This window comes from Cavia porcellus, unplaced genomic scaffold, assembly GCF_034190915.1.
Source record: "Cavia porcellus strain 051 isolate PalLab524CR breed Dunkin Hartley unplaced genomic scaffold, mCavPor4.1 scaffold_14, whole genome shotgun sequence".
Classification (NCBI taxonomy): Eukaryota; Metazoa; Chordata; class Mammalia; order Rodentia; family Caviidae; genus Cavia; species Cavia porcellus.
In genome coordinates this window covers 45,907,956-45,935,183 of record NW_026947497.1, presented here as the reverse complement: position 1 = coordinate 45,935,183, position 27,228 = coordinate 45,907,956, and the positions used below count along the sequence as shown (strand labels likewise).

General features: G+C 44.5%; 1 protein-coding gene across 5 annotated transcripts in view; it reads left to right on the top strand.

The window, feature by feature from the left end:
- Window positions 1–17,530, top strand: part of Tmem154 (transmembrane protein 154) — a 44,912-nt gene extending 27,382 nt beyond the window's left edge. For 4 of the 5 annotated variants that reach the window (XM_013140761.3, XM_013140760.3, XM_063260848.1 and 1 more), the window contains 3 exons: window positions 1,065–1,150; window positions 2,994–3,051; window positions 13,169–17,530. In XM_013140761.3, the coding sequence (XP_012996215.1) occupies window positions 1,065–1,150; window positions 2,994–3,051; window positions 13,169–13,184 (160 nt within the window). In that variant the 3' untranslated portion in view covers window positions 13,185–17,530. The other variant, XM_063260847.1, reaches the window with a different exon arrangement.
- The last annotated feature ends 9,698 nt before the right edge of the window (window positions 17,531–27,228 follow it).

The following is a 27,228-nucleotide window of genomic DNA, read 5'->3' as shown; positions in this document are numbered from 1 at the left end:
TTCTTGTGGCTGGGCAGGTGGTGGGGAGGGTTGTGGCCTCTGAAGCTGTCTCTGCTCTGATACTTGGCTGGCTCCTCCTGCCTCTGTCTGGAGACCTGGGAGGAAGGGAGGTCTCTACCCTGCAGAGGAAGGGCCTGGAGCTGTTTACTTCACTTTCACCTGCTCAGAAAAGAATGCCACGTTAAGTAGACTGACCCTGAGTGTGGGTCAGGATGCTGGTTCATCTATTCTGATGAAGCATTCCATGCCAGGGGAGGCTGTGCTCCCAAAGGGAAGCAGACCCCTGACAGAGGCAGGGGTCACAAAGTGGGGAGGGAAAGAGGAAGAGGGAGAGAAGAGAGGCTAGGTGGGGGAGAGTACAGAGAAAGAGGGAGGAAGAGAGAGAGAGGAGAGAGAAAGACAGAGACAGAGACAGAGAGGGAGGATTCCACCCAGAAGCTGTTGGGGTGATGCCACCCCCCAGGCCTGCCCTCTGAGCGACTTCCCCCATTTAGAGGCTTCCCATTTCCTCTATGCAGTGTGTCACCCACACTTCCGGTGGGCTGGTGGTCCTTCCTTCCCACACTTCCTCTGAGCAGGGACTTTGGTCCTGAGGCTGGAGGTGACAGCTCCATTTCTTCTGGGCAGGAAAGCCTGGGACCTGGGGGAGAGGCGGTGAAAGTAGGTGATGACAGCAGCCTCTTGATGTGGGACACTCATCAGGACCCCCGGGGTGGGGGGAGAAGTGAAAATGGGCAAGGCTAAGACCCAGGGCAACTCCCGCAGGGGCCTTGCAGGCTGTGCTGCACCTTTGGGGAGCAGTCTCCTGGGTTCCCCTTTCAGCTGGCTCTCCGGGACTCTGGGCTTTGCAATTTGAGGGGCAGGGATAGCCCTGGGTTGGTTTAAGGTTTAGCCTTTCTTCTTATTAGGGTCCGATACCCTAACACAGGGCAGTGCCCCCAGGCTCTCCCAGTGTCAGCCGCTCAGTCACGTTCAGTTTCCTCAGCGCTGACTCTGGACTCTCCCCAAATGAAACGGAGCACAGACCGATTTGGTCTTCACCAAGCTTTGCTGTCTCTCTCTAGCCCTATTTTTGAAGAGGACACTCCATCTGTCATGGAAATAGAGATGGAAGAGCTTGATAAGTGGATGAACAGCATGAACAGAAGTGGTACGTGGCAACCTAAAGTTTTGCCTTCCTCTCTAGTAATAGAAGGTCGTGACGACTCTATAAATAAATACCTCACTATATTCTGGAGTGGGACAGAGGCCAGGGCCACATTCCTTCTCGTGTGTGCAAACAATAAATTTAGGTCTGACCTGTCCTTAAATACCCAGTTTAATTATGGTATCAGGTCCTGCCACTTGTTTTTATTTGTGTATAAGATGTTGAAATGATCTTTTTCAAATATAAAATTATTCTTTCTTTCTTTCTTTCTTTCTTTCTTTCTTTCTTTCTTTCTCTTCTTCCTTCCTTCCTTCCTTCCTTCCTTCCTTCCTTCCTTCCTTCCTTTCTTCCTTTCTTCTGTGCTCAGGATGGGAACCTGGCAAGCCCTGTACCACTGAACTATATCCCCATCTTGATCTCTCTTCTTCCAAGCAAGGAAATCTGAGGCCAAACTTTCTAAAAAGATCATCTAGCACTACCTTTATAGCATTACCGAATTTAGAGATTATGATTTTAATCTTGATACAGATATACAACTTTATGAAATGTAGTTCACATAGATGTATGCTTGCCATGTGTGACTACTTAAATCAATTAAGTAAAAATAAAATCTAGTTTTAGTAGCCACATTTTGAGTGCCCAGTAACTATATAGGACAGGATGAATCTAGATCATTTCCTTTGTAGTAGATACATTGGACAGGACAAATACAGACTGCAATGTAAGTATTCTCCTATAAAAATTTGCAATGAATATCTGGTAGTAACTGTAATATGTTTTCTCTAATTTCCATTACATCAGTAATTAGTTTTTTTTTAAATTCAATGCTATTTTTAATGCTCAGCTTAAATGGGTAAAATCCACTCTTCACATTATCACATCATTTGTATTTTTAATATTTATCTCCTAAAAATACCTTGGGGTCTATCAATCCATCAGTCTTCAATGGAGCTTTGTGAAACCCAGAAATTTTGTGAGTAGGATGAGCTTTCTACTCTACTAAGACAACTTCCAGCAGCTTTTCTTATCAATGGGAGAAGAGCTTGGAAAACATTTGAAGTTGGGGTGGGTCATTGATTTAGTGGTTGAACTTTATTGTTTCTAATTTAGTGGTTGAATTCTATTGTTTTTGGTAGAAGTTGTGATAAACTAAAAGAAATAGAAGGAAAATAATTCCACCACCCACAGGCAATATCTCTTAATATTTCGGTACATTTCCTTTTGTGTCTGAGATTTGGTATAATACAAAATCAGGATCCCTCTCGCCCTTGCTAAAGCCAGAAAGCTGGCAGAAGACATGTGGATTTGAGAGCTCATGCAGGCGGTGATTCTGATAGGGCCAGGAGTGCTCCAGTGGAATCGGTTTTTGTTTTTCCTAAAAAATAATGGCTGATGTAGAGGGAGAGAACTCAGCCCCAGACTTTTGGGAGGTGGCTGCTCCCGCACCTTCCTGCCCTTCTCCGATGTGTGCTCTGACCAAAATCACTCTGCAGGCTCCTGGGGGCCAGGCACAGCCATTTTATTCTAGTGCCTCAAAGATGCAGATGCTGACTTTCAGAGCAACGCTGAGGCTCCTGCAGGACCGAATAAGCCAACGGTGATGGATTGTGCCCTTTGCAGCAGGGCAGAGGCAAGGTGATGCCTCCTATCTGCGCTATAAGTGCTTTGCTCATCTCTAGAGCTGGGCCATCATTAATCTTTTAACCTCTGGAACTCCCTTGTGGGGCCGTTTCTGCACAGGTAACTGCGCAGGTCAGGGAAATTTGATGGTCAGCAGTGTCTGTTTCGTGAATAGAAAATCGAATTTCAGTGACTTAACGGTGAGTTTGCTTTCATTCTGTCCTAGCCGACTGTGAATGTCTGCCTACTGTGAAGGAAGAAAAGGAACCAAACCACAACCCAAGGTATGCCCCATTTCCTCCCCAGCTTGTGTGGGGACTGAGGGACACACCTCCTCCCTTTCTCTGTACCTATCAGTTTTACCCAGCTCTTTCCATGGAGGTGTCTGTGTGCAGTGTGCACAAATGACCCAGGAGTTTCAGAAAACAAACTATCCAGTTGACCAATGGGTCAGGGTTTGATGAAGAACATATACACCTGGATGACTGTCTCAAGGGGCTGAAGGGAGGGAGAGGAATCTTTGGAAACACTATTTTTTATTTTTTTAAATGTATTTTTAAAAAATTTTTAAATGAAAAACGACGAATAATGGTACCACAATTTAAAAATCAACACAATAGTTGATTAACCATGGTTACTACATGGAGAAACAATTTTGTAAAAACCAGACTGGATTATGGTAAGAGAGACATGAAGTGAAAATTTAAAATTACATATTCCATTCTACCGCTAGGTGGCTCTGCCCGATAGAACATTTCGGCGCCCTGGGCTCTAGGGTAATGAGCTGCACTTGGCGATCTTGTGTAAATGATCTTCTGGAAGGATAAAGGTGGCTGTGTGGGTGGGGATGTGGGATGGGCTCAGGACATGGGATGAATAATTTAGCAGGTTGCAGGTTGCAGAGCAGATTTGCTCTACAGAGCACTGCTGTGATCTGGGGACACCTGGCTGTGGGCAAGAACAACCCACGCATGACCAGGAATCAGAGCATCTGCGGCTGTGGTGGACAGCGGACACAGGTGTTGGAATAAACAGAGCCCAGCTTTAGAGCAGGACGAACACTGCCCACCCCCTTTCCACCATAATGAGAGGTCTTGCACCTGAAACCTTAAATGCCACCACAGAGTGCCCATGTCACTGGGCAGTCCCCAAGCCAGAGCTTTGCGAATGGAGCCTGATTATTATACTGTCGCATGAGGCCATTAGCTGTTTGACTTTTCCTACCTCTTCCCCCTAAAGTGTACCTCCCACTGCTTTGCCTTCCTACATCTCTCTACACAGCGTAACACTGTGGTCTGAAACCAACATCTGTATCTTACTGTAGCGTTAAACCAATGTGACCTTGCGAGGTACTTATATGTTAAGATTCATCGCCAGTTCAGAAAAGATTCTACCCTGTTTGAATGAGATTTCAGGTTGTTAACAAACAGGCCAAAGAAAAATGCTCCAGGATGTGTAACACAGGACATGGAACAGGAAGCGGTTTCCCCATGTTGTTACCTTACCTAAAAATGAGCCACCTTAGCACCTTTCCCAGCACAAGATTCAGGTCACCACCCCATGGGCGCCCTGCAACAGTGTGACACACCCGTCGGTGTGTTTACACACCTGCCTCTTGCCCTTTGAAATGATTGGCTTCACGAGGACTTAACCTTGCAGAACTGTGTAGTGGTGAAGCCTGGTGAAAAAGCAGGCTTGGGGGAATATTAAGAAATTGTTCAACCGGAGATTTAGCTCAGGGGCTCAAGCACTTGCCTGGTAAGTACCAGGTTGTGAGTTCGATCCCCAGCACACACAAAAAAACCAAACCTCTAAAAAACAAAACAAAAAAACCCCGAAATTATTCATTAAAATAAACTGCAGCCCACTTCTACCTCTAAGGAAGTAAAAAGAAAGCCTTAACCTATTTGGAGAATTGCTTTATGTGACAATTTTTCCTTACAGGGAGCTGTTCTAGTCCTCTGCAGCCCTGGATCTACCAGACTTTAACTCACAGGACATTGGCTGGGGTTCACATCCTTCAGGTCCGAGAAGCCAGCAACAGTGTCTCAGAGCTGAGAGAGGCAGGTCTTTGGGTCACGGATATTAGCACCTCATCTTTTGGATCATCTTTCTTTTCTGTCATAATTTCATTTACATTTCTGGCTTACATTAATGATCAGTAAAACATTTATTTTGGATGTTTAATCTGGAACAGAATAAGGTTTGCTTTTTTGGGGGAAAAGCTTGAGAATTGTTGGACATCCAGATGGAAAGCAGGTTGGTCATTGGACTCAGAGGCAAAGGATGGCTTTTCAGCCCTGATGTGAATGCTCATTAGTTCTTTAGAGTAAGAAAAGTTCTGTTGGCTCTGAGCTGCCATTTCCTGGTCTTGAAAAATGGAAATAAGGACACTGGGCCTTCTAGTTTCCTCAGATCGGATTGTATGAGAGACTAAAACCACTATTTAAAATTTAAAGCATCATGCAAATGAAACGAATTCCTTTTATGGCATGGCAATAGTTCTTTCTTCTCTCTCATGGGTTTTTAAAAATATTATTATGTAGAGCAGTTTTAGGTTCACAGCAAAACTGAGCAGAAAGTACAGAGAATTCCCAATATGTCTTAGTTAAGTTTCTTGTCACTGGGACTCAGTACCCCACACAACAAATTAAAGGACAGGTTTATTTTGGTGCATGGGTTTAGAGGTTTCAGTTCTTAGTGGGTCGTTCTTTAGGGCAGAAGCATCACTGAGGAAGGAAGGACCTGCTTGGAGGAGAGCAGCTCACCCCAGGCAGCCAGGAAGCTGAGAGCTAGGGAGGAGCCTAAAGGGAGAGACCCACTTCTGGGCCACGCCCCCACTGGCCTGTTCATTCAATCAGGCCCCACCTCCTAACCTCAACATTTAGCTGTAGGGTTCCCATGATTCAGTCATATTCCAAAAGTCATATCTGTGAGTGCATGCATCATTGGAGGGATGTCTAGTTACAAACCATGATGGCAAATGTATGTCCTTCAGAGTGGTACCTGTGTTATAACTAAGCAGCCTGCATTACAGGACTCCACTGTCGCCCAAAGTTCCCCACCTGGCACTTAGGGGAATGAAATAACTCCTTCTGTGAGTCATCCTTCTTCATGTCTTAAGCAGTGTGCAGGTGGCTTCGTGCTTTTGAAAGTCTGTGACCGTCACTGAAGACGGGATTCGGTGGAAAGCACTCTTGTCCGTTGTTTGGACAAGCCTTGTACAGCTGGAGATACCTCTGGTATAGAACTCTGTTATCCATGAGGTCTGCCCTAGTTCTGGGAAAAGGAGCGGTTCCGATGGCCATCCTGTCCTTCATAGGCCACACTGGGTACAGAATCTTCAGCCTGTCACCCTTTGCATGTGAGGCTATGATAGCCCACTTTCCCCTACACCATGTCCCATTGGCCAGCCTTCCTTCAGCACTTTCCTAGTTCTTATTGCAGATTTTTCTGGAAGTGTAGAATCCAAAATATATCATGAGATTTTTTTAAAATGTCCTGGATATCAAACCCAGGGGTTTTGTGCATGTCAGGCAAGTAGATATTTAAGCTGCTACTGAGCTACACTCCCAACCCTAGCACAGGATCTTTAATAAGAACCAGCTACGTGCAAAGTTCTATGGGAAACTTACAAAAGGTGAAAAGATAACAAAAGAATTATGGGGGAGGGGAGGGGATTTTACTCTTATTTTCCATCTTAGCATTTTCCTGCCATAATTCCCGTTTTTGTCCCTTTGTACAAAGAAATAATGTTGGTGGTGGTAAAGAGGCAGTAGGAGAGGTCAGTCCTGGAGCTGTAGAGAATTTCATCATGATACTGGTAGCCTTGCCAGGATCTGATAATGCGAAACAGATCGCGTCTTGGGTTTATGCTTAATTGTTTAAAGCTTCTATAGAAAACACGCTCCTTTATTGTCTAACCCTACCCTCCTAACACCCTCCCCAAATGCCCCCAGATAGCGATACAGAGAACGACACGAGAGTTCCTTTTATCATGTCTTTTTGGGCCAGCCAGCCTCTTCCTTTCCCTGAGGCATCTCTAGTCATTTCCTGAGAGTTTTGTTTCTGTGTCTGTGCTCTGAGATGAATATCCACACACGCAAACTTGCAAATATTAGCCAAGCACACAAGCTTCTTTGCTTTTCTGTCTCTCGGCCACAGTGGTGGTTTTACATGGAGCCACAGCACTGAGAGAGATTAGGCAGAGAACTAGATCTGGGTGCACTCACATGGATTTATAATTTTCAAGCTACAGTAACAATAGTAAAAAGATATTTATGTAGAGTCTTCTACATGCCAGATGTGTGGGTACTATTACCTAAGAAATTAAGTCCGAGAAGGAACAGGGCAGTATACCTGTTCTTATAGGCTTCCTGTTTGTACATGTTTCTGAGCTGAAGGGCATTATAAAATTGGGGCTCTGCAATATCCCTCAAGAAAAGTCCAGATTAGTTTAATTTTGTGAATTTCTTCCTTCTCCTTTGTCTTTGTTTTAAGCAGTAACATTGTATCTGTAGTTTTTTAAGGATGTTTATTGATCAAATCAGGCATAATGCTATGCTCGTATAGTTCCAGCTATTTGGGAGACTGAGGCAGGAGGCTCACCTGAACCCAGGAGTTTAAAGCCCAACCTGGGCAACATAGGGAAACTCCATTTGAAGAAAAAAATATATTTATTGAAAAGCTAACATGTGCTTGACACTGTGTATACCGTGTCAAGATAGTTAAAAATGCAATAACTCATCTAAGTAAATCTGAAACTCAGAGGGGTTAAGTGATTTGTTAAAGTTTATATGACACCTTGTGATAAAGCCTAGTCTAGAGAAAAGTTGCTTTTAAAATTTCATTTTCATTAGAATAGAAGAGATCCTACATAAATAAAAGGACACATTCTGTATTGAGAGCCAACAAAGAATACCTGCAGTAAGAATACCAGCTTGGAGAGGTGATTCCTTTAATGACTTCTAGCAGGGCACTCACTGATGGGCTTAATTATTAGTTATAAGAAAACAGGAGGCTCGTGTGACTTTTTTCCTCTCTTTCATCACAAGTAAATTTCTGTGGCCACTTCCAGTGTTTTCTTTGTTTCTGAGTTTCTTTCATCCTTTCTTCTCTAGTCCCTCAAAATTTACTTAAACATCTTCTACTTCAAGCCAACAAATATTACACCCAAATGATTTTCTCTCAACCTGAGGTTGCTACCAGGAGGGGCGCAGAGTCACAGCTTATAGCCCTGCAGGATGTTAACTTCAAATACCGTTGTTAGTGCAGCAGGGAGAGGAAAGATGTACTAAACCTTAACCACAGCACAGCTTGGACTGTGGCCCAGTTTGTCTACACCATGTGCATAATCTATGAGTCTTGAAGTAATTCTGAACCTGCTCTGAGGTTACCCAGATGAATGATCTCTTCAACTGCAGCCCAGCCAGGCCTTTTGCAGGAAGGAGAAGGGACATTACATCACCGATGAGAAAGGGAGTCCCATCTAATTATTATGTGACTTCACGCCAGACTGAACTCTGCATTCCCCTCAAACTGAACACCAGAACACACGAAAGGTTTAGTGTAGGCTTATTGTGATCTTTGGAGATAAGGTACATTAGCCATGGTCATAAAGAGGGATTGTTACAAGGCAGACTGGTCAGGAGAACAAAGAAAACTCATCTGACCCCCACTGCAACAAACAGACAGTTATGAAACAAGGTAGTCCAGTTGGATCTGCCCTCACTTCACTGGTACCCTGCCAATTAAATGTCTTCTTAAAGATAATAATGCAGAGATGCTTTTTGATCAGTTGAAACTTTTTTTTTACTGTGTGTCAGCCTGTTAACATATAGGCTTTGAGAAGGTGTTCCATGTTCTTAAAATATCAATAAAACACCCCCAGACAAATCACTCATTAATGTCATGCTCATAGATAAGTTGCTAATGTGACGCACATTCCCACTGAGACAAGCCATAAAGGTTTAAAGTGGGATTGCTTATTTTATTTGCTGCAATTCTGTGGCAGTTTGCCCAGATATTTTTAATAGGGAACTCTAGGATTTGCCAGTTAAAAACACCTGGGTGGATTTGATCATTTCGCAGAGATGCTGAATAACCACAGAGACAGCAAAGAACAGGTCTAACTAAACGGCCACGTGGGAGAGAGAATGGTGCAAGACTTGGGGACTGTCACACCACCCAGCAAGTTACTACACCTGGGTGTCTGATGTCCCACAGCTGAGGCACCTGATACTCACCGCAGACGAGGTCATCAGGCTGACTGTGGGCCCCAGAGCTGCAGCGGGCAGTGCTGTGCCTGGAGCTGCTTTTGCTCTTTGATACATTAGGTAAACAACAGTGTTGCACAAAATGCTTCTTACAAATTTCAAGTGGGCTTTGGGAAACAGTTTCTTAAAGCCTTTGAATGTCTGAAGAAATGCACAAGCTAGTGTTTTGCCAGCAACCTTTGCTGCTGTAAAATCTGCAGAGTGAGAAGAGCAGCCGTCCACGTACGTGTGTGAAGGTCAGGTGGTTTGGCCTGCATGTGCTCATTTATTCGTGTGTGTGTGTGTGTGTGTGTGTGTGTGTGTGTGTGCCTGTTGCTAGGGAGGAACCTCAGGGCCTTGTGTGTGTGAGGCAGGTGGTACCACTGAGCCTCACCCGCGCTCCTCTTTTATTATTTCAGTGATTTTGTAAAGTACACGGTATATTTAGGGATGTTTTGCATATGAGAAGCTAGGAAGGTTAACTTGCCTACAGTCACACATCAAAGAAATGACTGGTTCAAACTGACTGTCTGAGCCTGTGCTCTTATTTACTGTGCCAGAAAACTCGCTAACACTTTCCAGCTCCATCATAAAAGCCAGGCGGAACTGCCAACCACAGCCAACAACAATGAAATTCATGGCATAATAATGTGTTTGGAAGTATTGGAATTTGAACTCAGGGCCTTTTTACTGAACTACATCACCAGCATTTTTTTTTTTAAATGTTGAGACAGGGTCTTGATAAATTGCTGAATGTCCCAGGATGGACTCAGAATTATGATCCTCCTGCCTCAGTCTCCCAGGGTGCTGGGATTACAGGCATGTGCCAATCTACACCACTGGGATAATTTTCTTTTTTAAGTTCACATATATATTAGTGCATTTGTTTATATTTGTGCTAAGGATTGAACCCAATATATTTATACTTAAGTTCAATATATATATTTAAGTTCAAGTTTTTAACTTTTTTTTGGTGTTAGGGATGGAACTCAGGGCTCCATGCCAACTAAGCACACTCTCAACCCCCAAGCTGCACCCTCAGTCCTCAAATTTTTATTGAAAGGCACATGAGGTTTGCAGCAATGGAAAGACATACTATGTTCCTGAAGGAGAGAGGACAGTGTGGAAATTATCATTTTCAGTTCAGCCCAGCCTGTTAAAAACCCTATGGGCATTTCACCTGGATGAAGCACCAAGAGCCAGGACAGTCACACAAGAGGGGAAGAGAAACTGTGAATCTTAAGGGCATAGAAATGTAAGATAGCATAAAGTAACAATGGATGTTCAGTGAATTTCAGAAGGTTAGAACCTTACACACTTCTAGCTAAAATTGCAGCTAAGTTTTAAAAGGCAAAACAAAATCCAGGAAAAATTGGGTCAATGTTATGTATCTCACAGGAGGGGATTTTTGGGACTCCTGTGAGATACATAACATTGTGTAAGAAAAGGGCCGATTTAACAGCAAAAGGATCTCAAAAGCTCTTGTACTTTTGAAAACAATAAAGTAACACTAGAAGAAAAGGGAGAATTGAGCTTTTGCAGTATATATCCCGAGCAGGAAATTATTACTATTATTGGGATGGGCTTGTAACTCAGGGCAGAGTGCTTTCCTAGCATGTCAGAGGCCCTGGATTTCATCCCCATTAAAAATTACTAGCACTCTTAATGGCCAAACCAATAAAGAGATAATTGCTGCCTTTTGAATAGGAGAAAAACTATCAATAAATTCAACCAAAGAAGAAATTGAAATTTCCACTTGTCATATGAAAAAAAAATGTTTATTCTTCTAAGCAGTGAAGTAAATAAATCAATAAAAGTAATAAGAGGGTAAATTTAATACAAATTTCACCTATTAGGCTTATACAAGATGAAAACAATAGCAGTGTTAGAACCCAGTATTCTATAGTCCTAACACTCAGGAGGCTGAGGCAGAGGACTCTTGTGAACTTGAGGTCAGCCAGGCCCACCTTGTAAGCTCAACTCCAGCCTGGACTACAGAGTGAGACCTCGTTAAAAAATAACCCAGGTGGGATAGGAGCAAAAGAACGTTTTCTTAAAGAGAAATGTTGAGAGAATACAAATTATATAAAATTTCTAGGGAAGGGGATATAATTTGGCAAAAGGGATAGTTTGACATCTTCAGTAATAATTCCTCTTCCAGAGATCTGTGAAAAAGTTGACAATTTACAAAACAAAATTTAAAATTGGAAGAATCCTGAATGTTTAATTTTTTTAATTGAGTAAAACAATGGAAAGCTACGTAGCCATCACAAGTGTCCTGTATGTATATTGACACAATACGTAAACTTATGTATTTGTTTTTTCATTTATTTATTTATTTACTATGAGCTGAGGATTGAACCCAGGGCTTGCAGGTGCTGGCAAAGTCCTCTGCTGCTGCGTTTCCCTTCCAGCCCGATAAAACGCACAGTATGTGATCAGGCAAAGATGTCTGTATGCAAATGAGATGGGGGAGTACAAACCACTATGCAGAACACAGCCCTGCCTTGCAGCGAATTAACAGCAAAACCTTAGCGCTAGCGACATTACTGGTATGTTTATTTTGCTTACTTATATTTTTTCCAATAAATGTGGACTGGCTTTACAGTAATCAGCTTTCAAAGTCACTTCTATTATAACAGCTGGGCACAGATCAGTATCGTAGGCAAGAGAGGCTTTGTCTATTCCTGTCTGGCTTTATATTCTCTCAGTTTAGCGTGGCTGAAACATCAAGATAAGTCCGGGAAAGGGAAGCCTGCAGCTCCGAGACTGTTCTGTAAAGCTGGACTCCTATTATCTTGCTAGCACCCAGTTTCCAAGAAATGAAGCAGTGTCCACTCGCCCGGGTGGAGAGCTGTTCAGGGTGTCATAGTGAAAGTGTTTGCTAGCATCTGCTCTCTCTTTTGGGGGATTGGGGTTCTGGGGTCAAACCAAGGGCCTTGGACCTGGTAAGCAAGTACTCTACTACTGAGCCACACCCCTGCCCACAGTGTTTTTAAATTTTCCAGGAGGTTTCTTCCATTTCAAATAAGTTTTGCTTTAGAGGTTGTTCTTCTGTTCACTTGCCTCCTTCTTTCCCATTGTCCTTTCCTGTTATGGCAGCTTCTGCTTGGCTTCAGAACATAGAAACAAATACCACACACACACACACACACACACACACACACGTACGCATGCATGCACGCACGCAATGTCATGGGTAGATCTATCTATTGATCTATTATCTATCCATACATCCATTCGGGTTGTTTCAAAGCTTTCCAGAAACATGTTTTTTGTTTGTTTTCTTTTGTTTTCAAGGTGTTTTTCTGTGTTGCCCAGGCCAGCCCCAAACTCCTGGCCTCAGGATATTGCCTTGCACCACCTGTTGTGTAGCAGGGGTGACAGCACAGGCTGCCAAGCCTGGCTAAGCCGAGTGTCTCACTGAGCAGGCCGCTGAGTAGGAGTCCGATGAGGCCTGAGGGTCACCTGTTGATCTGTGTGCTGTGGCGATACCAGATCTGTTGATTCTTCCTGTTCCAGCACTTCCTGGGAGACAGAGTTGACCGAAAAGGGAGTCCTCCTGGAATTTGAGGGAAGGGGTCACAGAACTAAAAAGAGAAGTAGGAGGAAAAGTCCTGGGCAGAGCCACCAGCCTGCTGGGAAAAGCTAGGAAGGCAGATATCTGGCCGAGAGAGCCGAGTTCAAACCAAAGCAGGGCAGCCAGCAAGGGTTCAAACACCAACTTTGTAGTTTATGTCCACTCGCACCTCCGGACGCCTGGTGACTGACAGTGACACCGGGAGGGCACCTCCAGAGCCCCTCGGATCTGCACAAGATGCTCTGCTGAAACCTTGCCAGGACCGCTGACTCTTGGGGGAAAACACACATGGAAAAAAGGCAATTTGGCATCTATTCATAGAGACTGGGATTCGATTTAATTAGGGGGGGAACCCCGCCTCCATCTGGTTCTCCCGCTCAGCAGGGGGAGTGATGTAGGGAGGAGAAGGAGAGGGAAGTATTCTCCCCTGGCGCTGTGGGCTTCCTCCTCCGGGATCCACGGAAAGAGCATCCACAGGTGTCAGCTGGGCCCTGGCGCGGAGTGACCATCTCTCTGCGGCGTCTTGGTGATACACGGCTGTTCCCATCTGTGTTTGTTCTCTTGCAGTGACAGCGAATCCTAACCCAGAATGATGCATGGTGCTCATGTTTCCCAAGAGAAGTCACCCCAGGAGCCTGCTGCCTGCCCCTGGAGGATGGAGAGGACGCGAGTTGAATGCATTCAGATCAGTATAGGCAGAAGAGCCTTTGCTGTTTCCTCCAGCACCCACTGCCCTCAGATGGCATCCCCTGAAGCTTGGCCCCAGAAGGAGTCCAGCTGCCCTAGGGACCCCACGTGGGCCCCTTCTTTAGGCACCCCGACCTCCTTCACTCTGCCCCCTCTCCAACTCCTCGTTACCTTTCTGCTGCGTTCCTCAGGGTTTAAATTAGGAAGCTGTTACAGCAGCTGTGGTTTCCTTCTGGGTCAACTTATTACCTAACCAGCTTTGGATAATTTCCTCTCATTATTCAAGAGCTCTGACACTTTGACTCCATTCAGCAAGACCTTTCCTCCAGGAGAGGGAGGTGGCCACACCAGCCAGGCCAAGCGTGGGCTCCAGTGGCCACCCCGCAAGGGCCAGGTGCCTTCCCAGCTCTCTGTCACCAGCCCAGGGCCGTGCAGTGAGGAAGGACGCGGTCCTGAGGAGGTGGTGTCATTTGCAGACTTTGATTCAGCAATAGCCTGGTCACCTTTGGAGAATTCTCAGAGGAACTGGGAAGCTTCAAAGAAAAAAACCAGCGTTTCCTTCTCAGCTAGAATCGCCTCTGCTTGCGACCTGTCCCCGCACCTCCTCATGCCCCTGTCCCTGCAGTGCCTGTAAGGATATCGGCAGTGAGTTGGGGGAAGTGGGGCTCCTCTGTCGCCTTTCTCATCTCAGGGACCTTTAAACTGCTTTGAAACCAAGTGGGAACAGGGACTTTCTGTCTGCCTCAGATAGCACCTTGGTGCAGTGCATTCTGTCCTGCCGAGTGGACAAGCCTGCTGTCTTAGCAGCCCAAGAGGTCACTGTTGGTCTGCCAGTGATGACATTTTGCCTGTATTTGTTGATACCCTTGTGCACACAGGGATGACACTAAATGCACACTGGCCTGTACTTCCCTCACAAAAAAAAATCTGTTTCTCTTTAATACTTAATTTTCTGATTCTCACTTAAAAACAAGCAATCCAACCAATGGAGTCCTCAGCTTCCTTAGGACACTTGATATTTTATTCCAAGAAAAGCACAAAGACTCAAAACTTTATTTATTTTGTTAATTGCAGGAAGTGAAATGGACTTTTGCTGCTGAATTGGGGTTGTGTGTCAGGCTACCTTCAGGTATAACAAAACTCCCATCCTGCCATTTACAAATCCTCTAGCAAGTACCTGCTCTCTGCAGTATGCAGATAACTTTACAGGCGGTGTGTCAGGCCCCAGAGGTCTGGCTCACCACACAACGAACAAGCCGTCAGTCTGGCTGTGTTTACCGCTGTGCTCTCCTGGGGCCCCTAGAGCTCTGACAAAGGCAGCGTCCTGGCCTCTAACTGCAGCAGAGCTGTCTCCCATCTTCCCATTAGCACATCCTTCCGAGGCTCTTTATTTTCATTGCTGTTTTGCATACTCATAAATCAGCTTGCGATCCAGGATAGCTGTCAGATATTTATGCCCAAATTGCTGCTTTCTGAATCCTCATGTCTTATCTATTTTATACGTGCGTTTGTTACTTTGTTTTGTTTTTTTCTCAGAAGAGCCTCAGTTTGCTTTTCTGGGTATCTAAGATCTTTGCTGAACACCCAGGCCTTCCCTTAACCTTGATATGACCTTATCAAATAATGAACTTTGGAAGTTCTCAGAAGTATGAGGGTGTCCCGGAATTTCATTTGATAAAAGCAAAAGATTGTGTGCTATAATAAAATATTTCATTCTGTGTTTTCAAAAACTTATTCAGGAAGAAACAAACCTTGGCAAGTTTATATCCGAGAAATGTACTGACTAAAGTTACTTTTTAAAAAGATCCATAGAGTTAGTGTGGGCGAAAACAGTTGCAGAATATTCTCCTGTGCCATCGGTGTGGATCATGGATGTATGACACCTCCAGGAACCGCTTGCAACTCAGGCTTAATTTCATATTTGCGACTATTAGTAAGACAGTCTTAGTAATTTGCCCTAAATGGAGAGCCAATCAGAGCATAATCTGACTTTAAAGATATGTTTTATTCATTTTTGTCACTTTACACAGATGAGGTTAACGACACTGCCCAGGGAAGCTTGTTGTATAAAATTGCTGATTTGTGACTGGAACCCAAGGCTGTGACTCCACTCTCTGGGAAGGGCATGGCAGCCACACCTGGGCACAAAGCCCGGATCAGCCGCTGCATCGTGGGGTAGCAGGTGCTTCCTGTGACTTCCAGAGCAGTGGCAGCAGGAGTAGTGTTAGTATAAACCAACGCTTCTGAAAACTACGTGCATTTTTAAAATTTTGGTTCCTTCAGCCATCAGTTTATTCCATCTTTGGGAAGATGCCTCACACTGAGTACACAGGAATCGTGCTGGAATTAGAGCAAATTCTGACCCTAGTGGAGCGGAAAGTCACAGTTCCCCTGGGAAGAGGCTGCTGAAATTCTCCTGGTGGGGAAAATATTGAAATATGGAATGACGTATTTGGAATGACACACGTGACTTTCTCACATGCACAGGACACTCAGGATGAATTCTGGGGTCTCCTTGTAATAGCTTCAGGCACACAGGGAGAGGAGGTGATCCTAGCACTCTGGAAGCCTGAGGCAGGTGAGTCATAAATTTAAGCCCAGCCTGGACAATTTAGTGACTAAGCAAGGCCCTGTTTCAGAGAGAGAGACAGAGAGACAGAGACAGAGACAGAGAGAGAATGAGGAGTAGGAGGAAAAAGAGAAGAAAAAAAGAACAAGAAAGGCTGGAGATGTAGTCAGTGCAAAGGCCCTGGGTTTAATCCCCAGTACCATTAAAAAAGGAAAAAAGAAGTCCAGAGCAGTGTCACTTGCAGATGCATTTCTGTGATCTGACGGTGTCCAGAAGGGTTCCTGTATATCTGGGAGAACTGGGACCTGTCTGATTGGTTATTGATAATCGTCTAGCTCAAACAACCGATTACCCAAATCTTCTCTTTGAAGCTGCACTGTGGCATTGTCTTGATATTATCTTGTTTGGTATCAAAATTTGATTTTCCTCTTACTTTTCTGGGAGGGGAGGTTGTTATTTATATGCACTTGGTATTTTTTTTCCTGCTACCTTTTCTAAGTAACATGTTATGCTCATGAGATAGCAGTTCATATAATTATGTTAAATAGAGCTTTTTATAGATGCTGTAATGAGCTAAACTCTTTCAGAAATTATATTGTATTTTCAGAGGTTAAATTCCTACACCAAAGTGCTTCAGATCACTTGAAGGTTTGACTTCAGTGTCGTGCATGGTTAGCGGTACAATGGTAAAGGTTTCGGAACAGCCTCAGGTAGATAGGCTTTTCGGTTGCTAGTTTAGCTTTTGGCTGAGCAGCAGGCTCAGGAGCCATATTTTGTGTGACATTATCACTGTTGGCCTTTGGTACTTGATCAATAAATTCCGTAATTGGATTTTTGCAAAAAGTGTATTCTTCAGCTTTCATTCCCTTGGTCTGCATGTGAAGGGCTTGGAAAGCGAATGAGATGCATCTTCTACAAATGTAAGCAACACTTTTTTTCAGTGTAGAACTCAAGAGTAATCATTGTGTTCCTCTGACTTAGATGGAAATGTGAAATACGCAACTATCAATAATTTGATGCATGCATGTCTTGTATTTAAAATGATCTGAAAATAATGTTAAAAAATGATGTGTTTGACTCTCATTTTACAGGCAATGCTGTGTGTCTCTTCGAGGTCAGACTGTCAGTTGCCACACTAATCACGTTCCTTTCTTCCCAGCTATGCGTAAATTCTAGCATGTAAACCTCAGAGAAGAATTGTCCCAATGCTATTGATTAGAGCTGATTTGTAAAACTATTAAAGCTTTAAGTCTAATTGAACATTTTAGGGTTTTTTAAATCTCCTATTTGCATGCTGAGAATAACATATATAATAATATTTTCTTTATAACTTAGTTTTATCACTGTCAGGTATACAAGTATGTATGTATAAATTATTCTCAGCTGCATTTTAAAAAATAAAACTAAGTACATGTCCATATGTTAAACTGTCTCCTCAATGATTATAGATAGAAAAGCATTTATAAATTTAAGTAAGCCTGTAAGAGGAAAAATATTTCCTTATTAGTTTCTATGTCATGGATGAACATCAGTATTTAGAATAAAATTTTGAAGTAAGGTATTTGTTTACTTAAATCTTGTTTGCTAAGACTAAAGGGGTGAATTGTGCACCTTTCTAAGGTAAAACCTTTTTTTAACTTCTGGGACTATAAAAATAAACGTTACGTTCACTATTTCAGTGTCTTGATTTGCATACCTCCTTAAATAAATGCCACAATATCCAAAAATTCTTCCAGATCTGCTATATACACAGTTGTCTAGCCAAAAAATCAAATGGATTTTCTGTATACCTATAAGGTATTATTCTTACCTTTATTCTTCCTTGCAGAATGTTTTTTAATGAAAGAACAAAGTATTAATTATTTATGGGCCTGTGATTTTATTTTTTATTTTTCAAATTGATTTTATTTAAAGGAGAAAAATAGAGAAAAAACTACAACAAAATTTCAAAACACATCAATCGGGGCAACAATGGTACACACACTCACACTGTCATCCCCATTCATTCACCCAGAGCACAAGCCGTCTTCATTCACTCGTCTGAACAATCCCAGCACAAAACTTTCTCTTCAGTGAATGCAGAGTATAGTATAATTGCCTTAACTGTTTTTATATATGCATATATGTATACATATTTTTTCTTTCAGCTTCTCACTAGTGAAACAATACAGTGTTTACATATCTGTGTCTTATTTCACTACTGAATGTGGTCTCAAGTTGCATCCATTTTTAGCAAAAATGAAAAAAAATCTTCAAGATAAAATCTTTTCTTTTTCTTCCTGCTTACAAACTTTTCTTCCTGCTTGTCATTCTAATCTCATCTTCCACACGTTAATATCAGAACATAGCAAGGCTGAATGGCAAATTCGTACCATGTAGACAACATAAAGAAGTTTGGAATAGGACACATTCTCTCAGGTCACAAGGACCCGTAAGACACTGACAAAGGACAGGAAGTTCTTCCTGAAGATCCTGGGTAAGGAAAGCCTGACATATTCCAGCATCAACGTCCCTCTGGAACCTGCACACAGCATGGTGTGTGTCCTTCCATCTTAATCAGATTTTTCAGAAGTGGGACAGGTTGACCTGATGACGGCTGGACCACAAGAACAGAGCGTCCCACAGTGATGGAAATGCCCACAAGAGAATAATAACCCTGACTGTGTATATCAGTCAGGGACTGACTTTACCCTCTAGTACCAGAGTCACAGAATAACATTGTGTTAAGAGTCTGTTTCTCACATTGAGAAGAATGTTAAGGTGACTCCCATCTCACCTGGGACCCTGGTGTATGCTGGCCACGCCCTTCTAATGAAGGTGCAGGGCTCCACCCAAAGGTCCCCTACATGATCCAGAACAGTGGCCCTAACCATAGCATCTGTCACAAGGACAGGGAGGGAGCTGGCACCCAGGCGAGCCCAACTAGGTCAGCCACTAAAGGGTTTTCCTCCCAGCCCAATGAAACAACTCTACCCACTTCTCATTGGCCCAGCCGACCTGTCTAGAAGGCAGCAGGGAACAGAGGCCTCTGTGTTGGCGCCTATCTCACCAACAATGGAGGTTCTGTTTCCCAAAGTGGTTCCGTTTCACAACATAGGTATCTGATGAGGCCACACTCCTAGCCATGAGATGGCAATGCCATCTCATTTAACCCTAACTCTATTTTATAAAGTCAGTTTAGAGCCTATACACCTGCTCCATCCTTCCCCAGTCTCAGAGTGCACGCTGTTAACCACTGTCTCTAAAACGATGAGCAGTAAAAAGGTTTAAGAAAGTGTTGATCTTTTCAAGGAGGTCTGGACATGAGTCCAGCTGGAAATAAGAAGTAACAGAGGTGCAGAAAGGTGGCAAATCCAGGATCTGAGTCCCAGATAATAGAGGGATCACACTGAAGAAAAAAAAGCCAGAAGTTGGAATGGCAGTAAAGAGAAAAAACACTCAGTTTCCAGACTTAGATACGCTAAGGGATTGGAGACCAGGTGAAGAAATGAAGTCCCCACTGGTGAGACCAGAAGGAAAGAGAACACTAGTTGTTCTCTTCAAGGGTGCCACAGGAGGCTCTGGGGAATGGGGATTAGTGCTAGAATTTGCGAGAATCAAAGCAGCGTGAAATAGCACCTCTTTCCCAGCCTCAGTCATTCTGGCTCTCAGAATTCCCAAGAGGAGCCTGCGCACAGGACTTGTGGGTGGGAAAGCTCGGGATTCAGCAGAGCTGGAGCGGCCACCTCTGGAATGCATCTGGCATTTGTTCTTCCCTGGGAGAAAATATGAATGGATGGGAGCTTCAGCCATCTGTCACTGATCCATAAACCACCCCAGCCTAGCAGCTTAAAACAACAATAGTCACTTGTTTTGCTTGAGAATCTGCCTTGCAGGCAAGGCTTAGTGGGAATGGTTGGGTCTCTCATGTGGGGTCTCCACTGGGCAGCTCAGGCAGAGCTGGGGCTGCATGGACAGGGGCTCCCCAGCACGGCTGGCAAGTTCATGTGAGCTGTCGCATAGGAACCCAGCCAGGTAGATGTGCCAGGGCCTTGGTTCTATTATAGGGGCTTCTCCGTGGACTTTGGGGCAACTTTAGCACATGGGAACTGGTTTCCAAGAGCAACCGTCCCGAGAGAACAAAGAGAGGGGCAGAGCAGTTGTATAAACTCAGTTCTGATGCTCAGTGACATCACTTCTACCGGACTTTGTCCCTGGGGTGTTATAAAGCCCTAACCAGGTTCAAAGGAGGAAGGACAGAAACCCTGCCAGCCAGGAGTCACATGTGAGGATCACACTGTAAAAAGGGCAGATAGGATGGGGGATACGTAACTGGTGCTGTGGAAAAAATACAAGCTGCCAAAACTGATGCGTCTCCATGCAAGCGAAGGAAACGTTAGGAAACTGCGGGGAGATTTGACCCCTTCTGAGGTCAGCACCTTCATGGTTGTCTTTGGCTTGGACCTACATTTCTGGTCCAGTAATCCGTGGTAAGTGGAAGAACTAGTTTTACCAATTGCGTGAGGCATGAACTATGGCACGGAATGAGCCACAGGTGAATCCTGGGCGTTGGAGTCTGTGGCCATGGTCAGCGAATGAGATTGGAATGGCACCAGATTGGATTGTGAACACCTTTTGGGTCAGGCCCGAGTTCTGGTCAGCTCTGTATCTTGAAAAGAGCAAGCCACAGCTGGATGCTCAGTAATCAGGGAAAATTCAATCAGCTAGTGAGCTGAGACATGGTCTCACTCCTAAGTACCTAATCAATCTTTCCATCAGTGATTGCAGGCTCTAAATATGGTGTTCATTATCCATAACCGTGGTCTCCCAAGTTTCCTGGGTTAACTGTATATTCCTCATCTTCCATCTATGCATTCTGGTACCACTCCTAACCTTTATTTCATATTGTACCATTGTCTATGTTTTTTATTTTTAGCCACCCCAAATCCAATATGAGGAGGCGGAGAACAATCAAAATTGAACTAACAAGCATGAGGAGGTGGAAATAAATTGGTCCCAACTTGGAAGGTAAAAGAATACTAGGGGAAGAGCCCAGCAGATCATTAAAACCCTCAGAGCAGAGGTGGTTTAGTCCAGAGTGTGTGATGCTGGGATTAATTTTCAGTGCAATGCTCGGATTAAGGGTGTGAGAGGTACCGACCCTGAGTAGCCTAGATAAGATAAAAGGGATAGAAAGAGCTGTGATTGTTCCTTGTTGCTTTTCTATCTTCTGCCCAACATGACCTGTTTCTCCTGTATGGTGTCCCTCTGCCATGCCACCCTGTCTTGGAGCCAGCCAATTACACACTAACCACTACAAAGTGTAAGCAAAATAAACCTTTCCTCCGTTAATTTTGGGTGTCAGGTATTTTGTCTTAGCAATGAAAGAAAAGGAACTAGACAGAAGCTTACTAACACAATAGCTCACCCCTGTTCCATTTACAAATAGATCTCTACCATACCTCTAATCCACACTGACCAAGCTTCTGCCTTCCGGCAGCTGGAATGGATCTATCTGAGGAGGCGGTGAAATGATTTAATGTGGAGCTGTAATAAGAACAAGGAGAACCAGGATGGAAGGGCTAATAGTTCTTAGCAAATTATCTGATTAACCAGGGAAATATAAGGTTGTCAAAACTAAAGGAGTCAAACTCTGGCACAGAAATAAAGGCAAGAGTTAGAGTCCTGCTGGAAAGGATTGGGGCCGAGCTCTCAGGAATACTTTCTCACGTCAGTGAGTGCTTGCTCTGGGTCAGTTACTGGAGAGCAAGTTGTTACAGCAAGTCCACACCTCATGTGTTTGTCTCTTACATGCAACACCTGCCCTTACACTTTTCTGTCAGGCATCACAATATTGTCAGCAGACCCCAAGGAGATGCCAGTGCCGTGTTCTTGGACCTGCTAGCCTCAAAAGCATGAGCTAATATGAGCCCCTGCTCTTTCTTTATACATTCCCTAGTCTCAGATACTCACATTGAGCAACAGAAAATGCAGGAAGACAGTGCCTAGTCCTGTGAACTTGAGAATTAATGAGGACTGACATTTTCTTGTAGCTCATAGTGGTTGGCTGGGAGGGGAGCTGGCTGTTGGACTGGATGGTTTGGTGGTGAGTGGTTGAATGTTTGGGTAAAAGTAGTTGGTTGTGGGTAGAGATGCGGGGCAACTATTTCTAAAGGGAATCAGTCTTATGGCCAGATGTTTGGCATTTGGGACCAGCCAGTCTCAGAGCTATTTCTACCACACGCGTTGTTCTTTCTGCTTACTAATCCACATTCAGAGAGTCATTGAGAATGGGCCAGGTACTCTGGATGGTGGTTTACTGATGCTTTCCATTTCCTTTTTTGTGTACTTTTAATATTTTCCAAATATTCTATAGTAAGTACTTACTACTTTTGTAATGCATTTTAAAAAAAGAATAGGGTAGATATGTTTTCACTAACCAAGGCAGAAATATTAAGAAGCAACACAAAAAAACTTAGTTGCAGCAAGAACATCTTCTGAAATTTAGTGGCAAATCTAAATGGGTTTATTTAGGTGTATGTGACCAAGATTGTTCTTTGTAGAAAGGATTCTGCTATGGTTGATACATTGTGTCAACTTGAGAAGTTTAGAAGTTTGACTAAGAGACTCAGCAGGGAACCAGGGTCCTTACTTTGTAAATATCCTCAGCCTGTGCAAGAGGAGGGCACAGAGATTTTGTGAGTGCTACACATGCCCTGGGGGTGGGGTGGGAGGTGAGGTTGTGGGGTGGCCTGCTTACAATTTAAGGGAGGAGAAGAGGCTTGCTCTTCCTCTCTTTTGCTCTGGCTGCTGCCTTGAAGTGTTGCCCAAGCTCCATGCCATCCTACCTTGGAGCCAGCTGATTGTGAACTGAAACCTCCACAAACAGTAAGCTAAATAAACCTTCCCTTCTTTCATTTTGGGTGTTGAATAATCAAGTTGGAAGAAGAGTAACCAAGACAGGGACTATAGGAAACCTCCCAAAATTTGCTTCATAGTGTGGAAGGCATAGTTTTATTCCGCCTGCATTCCTGGAATCCAGGTTGGGTACACTGTGCCCATTTCCTTTTGGGAACTGTGGGAGAATCAGGGAAGTTTCTTGTCTCTACATTTACCCTGTGGCTTCATTTACCATTTAGGATGGGAGAGGATGATGTTAATGCAATTGTCAAGACTCTGAGAAGCTAGACAGGAACAAGGCAAAATTGGAAGAATTTTCTATTCCCACAGTACACAGTTTCTAATCCTTGGCTTCCTTTCTTTTTTACTGTGAGAGTTATTTAACACAGAATAATATTTTGAATAGAGAGCAACAATATTCTCTTTAAATCTTCCTTTTGCATTGTGGTAGTTGCCAAATTTCTACAACTAACATGTACATCTTTCATAGAATAAACAAGTTATTTTACTTTTTTTTGACAAAGTCTTGATTTATAATTTAGGCTGGTCTTAAACTCACTGTGTAGCCTAGACTGGCCTTGAATTTACATCAATCCTCCTGCCTCAGCCTCCTGAGTGCTAGGATTACAGGCATGCTCCATCATACCTGGCTGGAGTAAACAAATTATTGGAAATAAAGTCCGATTAAAAATTATAAAAAGTCATTTTAAATTCTACCAGCCTGGTGAAGCAATTTTTCCATTCCTAAGAGTGCTTTGGAACCCCTGCCTATCTCTTTCTAAGAAAGAGAAAGGAAAGGATCAGGAGTGGGCCAGGGTGTGGATGTCCAGGGTATGGCTGCCTCTAACAGCCCAGGAGAAACACAGAATTTTCTAGAAAAGGCTAAGAACACTTTCTAGCTGCTTTTGGAGGGTAATGTGGGTCAGTGCACAAAGGAGCCTATCAGAATTCTTGGGAAGAGCTAATCCTAGGAGACTGTTCTAAGGATGCCAAGGGGTCACTCACTCAGCAAGCTGTGAGCCCCTACTACGTGCCAGAGCTCTGGAATGAGGGGTGACACGGCCTGAGAAAGCGCAGGGCGACTGGAGCTGGACCACCTGGCTTTAAAAGCTGCCCTGTGCTGTGGCCAAGGTATTTAACCTCTATTTCCTTTCCAAGGGCTTTGGGACAAGCTCCATGTGTGAGTGGGTATCTGGTGTTGCTACTGCAATGGCTCTGCACTGAAGGATTTCAGAGTCCAGTGGCTGAAGTGCCCAGGAAGGTGGTGGAAGGAGACGAAGGACCTGCCAGGTTCAGTTTGCTAAAGCCTAGAGGTGTTGGGAAGCTCCCCCTGGGGAAGCCGTGGGCCACGCCAGGCAGAGCCCCAGTATCATCGGCTAGGTCACTGGCTCATAGTGAGCCTTCTCCTGTACTGATGTTATCCTAATGGGCCACAATGGGTGATGAAGACGATTTATCAGCACTCACTGGGACAGGCACTTTTCTAAGTGCTTCGTGTGAATTAACTCACTCAACTGTCCCGGTTGCAGGTCTATTATTATCCTATTTCCAGGTAGAGAAGCTGAGGCAATGGGAGCTAAGATAGGATGTGGTAGAGCTTATCTGAACCCAGATAATCTGTGTCCAAATCAGCCCTTATGTTCCTTGGTCACCTTGCAGTTGTGTATCATCGACATGGACGGCAGAGGTGCTGTGGAAGGCGTGGCCAGGGAAACCTCCCACTTACTTCTGAGGGCATCTTCCTTTGTTGTTTCAGTTGACATTTACGGAGACCATTGCCCTAAGGAGGGAAGAGCGGGGTGCTGAAGGGAAGCCAGGGTGCTCCTGCCCTGCCATGAAGCGCTCGCTTGCCTCTCGGATCTCCCTGGTGCCTAAGGTGTGAGCTCCTGGAATGCACCCTAACTCTCCTGCCGTGGCCTTTTCCCTGCACTACCTTTTCTGCTATAAAGCGATCTCCCAGCTCCACGCTATTCTTGCCCTACCAGGTCTCCTTCATCCTCCTGGCTCTAATTCAGTGGAAGCCTTCTCTGACCTCCTCCTTGAATATTCTCAGTACTTTTCCTGATTCTGTTTTTGTAGTAGGGATTGAACCCAGGGCCTTCACACTGACCTATATCCCAGCCTTTTTAAACAAAATTTTGTTATGTTGAGATCAGGTCTCACTAAGTTGCCCAGGTTAGGCCTGGGACTTGCAGTCCTCCTGCCTCAGTCTCCTGAAGTGCTGGGAGCAGAGATGCACACCCACAGGCTGGGCTCTCGGTGTGGTTTCTTCTTAGTGTTTGACTTAGTTGCACACGTGTTCATGTGATTGATGTCTGCCCTGATTATAAGTTTCATGCTCACAAATAAAAACTACCCCTGAAAGTTTCCCGAGAACAGATAAATATCTGCTTGGCTTCCCTTGAACCCCAGCACCAATCATCTCTGGAGGTAACACACTCTCCGGACACTCAATGAATGAAGAACCTCTGGTGTCTGAAACTGATTGAATGAGAGGACGGGAAATGATGCCAAGCTTTGTCACTGTGCCGAGAGAAGCAGTGTTGCCACTGACCTGAGCATCAGTGTGCCAGGGATGATTAGGAATCCAGCATTATATATATTGATTTGGAGGTGCCGACAGGCCATCAGTTCTTCTAGCCAACCACAGTGAATTTAAAAATCACAGTTTAAGGAGAAAACATAGTAAGCTAGAGAAAAAAAGAGTGAAGAAAGTGTATCAGTAAGAATTAGTTTGTAGACACATAGCAAAAATTCAAAAAGAATAGAGGCTTAAGAAAAATGTTCATTTTTTGAAAATGTTCATTCTTTTGAAAGTAAAATTTTGTAGTGAGGCAGGCGGGGGCTGGCGGAGTGGCTCTGCAGGGCCTGTGATTCATGCTACTCTGAATTGTTGATCTAGGATATGGAGGCAATCCTTAAAGTCCCATCTGGCCCAGTATGGCTGCTGGAGCTCAAGTCATCAAATCTGTCTTCCTGACAGCAGAAAGGAAGAAGAGGGGAGGTGAAATAGACTCCCCTGCAAGTCTAACCCATGTGTATCTCATTGGCTAAGATGTATGAAAAGGATGCATCTTACTTCAAGGAAAGTTGGAAAATGCAGCCTTTTGGGGAGCGTGGGGGGCATTGCTACCTCAAAGGCAGGGATTCTGCTACTAAGAGAGAGAGGGTATCAGATGGCCAGTGGCTCACTCAGCTGTACCAGGCCACAGCCCAGGGGTGAGCCACGGTCTCGAGAGGAACATGAAGATGCATGCAGGGGGAGAGGGCCAGTACCCAGGAACAGGCACGTGAGGTGCAGAGTAGTGTGCAGATTCAGCTGCCTTCTTGCGGGTGGACAGGGTTGACTCGTGGGGCAGAGACACGGCCAGGACCATGGCACAGAGGAGCACATGGCAGGACCTGCGTCAGGTCCCCGCGGCAAGGTGAGGCAAGGCTATGGGGACATTCGTAGCTGCTCTCCCTAAATGCACTTCGCCTGACATGGGTCTGCTGGGCGCGACAGTGCAGTGCCCAGATGACAGTCCAGGATGCCGGAGGCTTGGACTCGAACCCTGGCGCTGTGTCTCTGGGCAGATCCCCGGCTCTGTGGACCTCAGATCCCATCTACATTGTGGGGTAACAGCACAGGGGAGGTCTCTGTACACAGTGCTCATAAATGATTATTTTCAGAGAGCAACAAATAGTTTTGGAAGGACTGAATCAGAGAACCAGTAACATACACAGGTGAGATTAGAGCAGCGAACTTTCCAGGTTCCCGGTTGACTTACAAACTGAAGTGGCACTGCTGACCGCGTCTCATCTGCCCTGGTCTTAAAGGCCATTTCTGTAGCTCTGTATGGTCACCCTGGGGACTCTGAGGACTCGCTGTCCTCCCTGTCAAGTGGGACAGCCACTCTCCACCACGACAGCTGGTCCTGCTCCAAGCACACTGTCCAGCAAAGGATTAGGCAGGTGCCAGCTTTGTCCTTGGTTTAATTTTCCTGCACTCACCAACACAAACCCCCAGAGGACCCCTGTCTCTCTGTGCTACTCCTGCACCAGCCTCCTCTCCCCTTAGCAAGGCAAGATACGTATTTGAGTGATTCCCCAGGACTGTGCTTGGTATTGAGGACCAGGCAAAAGACAGAGCCGTGGACCCTGCCTGAGGTCACTCACAGTATGATAGCAAACACATGCACCTGTTACAAGGCATCCTTGTAAGAGATACACTGTATCTGAATTGTATCTGTACCTGTTCTTTTCCGGTCTTCCTCCTTTCCACTGACATTTTCCCTGTCTCTCTTTTATTATCTGCTCTCTGCTGCTGCAGCCGATTTATGTTGTAATTAGTAATTCCCATGGAATTTTATAAGCTAGCCAGTAGTCGTATGAATGGATTTTCTTATTGTCTTAAAAAAAACACTTCAATTCAATACCAACACTCAAGATAGAATAGCCTTAAATTATCAAATGAAACATGCAAAAATCTGTAAACATTGTAAGTGAGAAG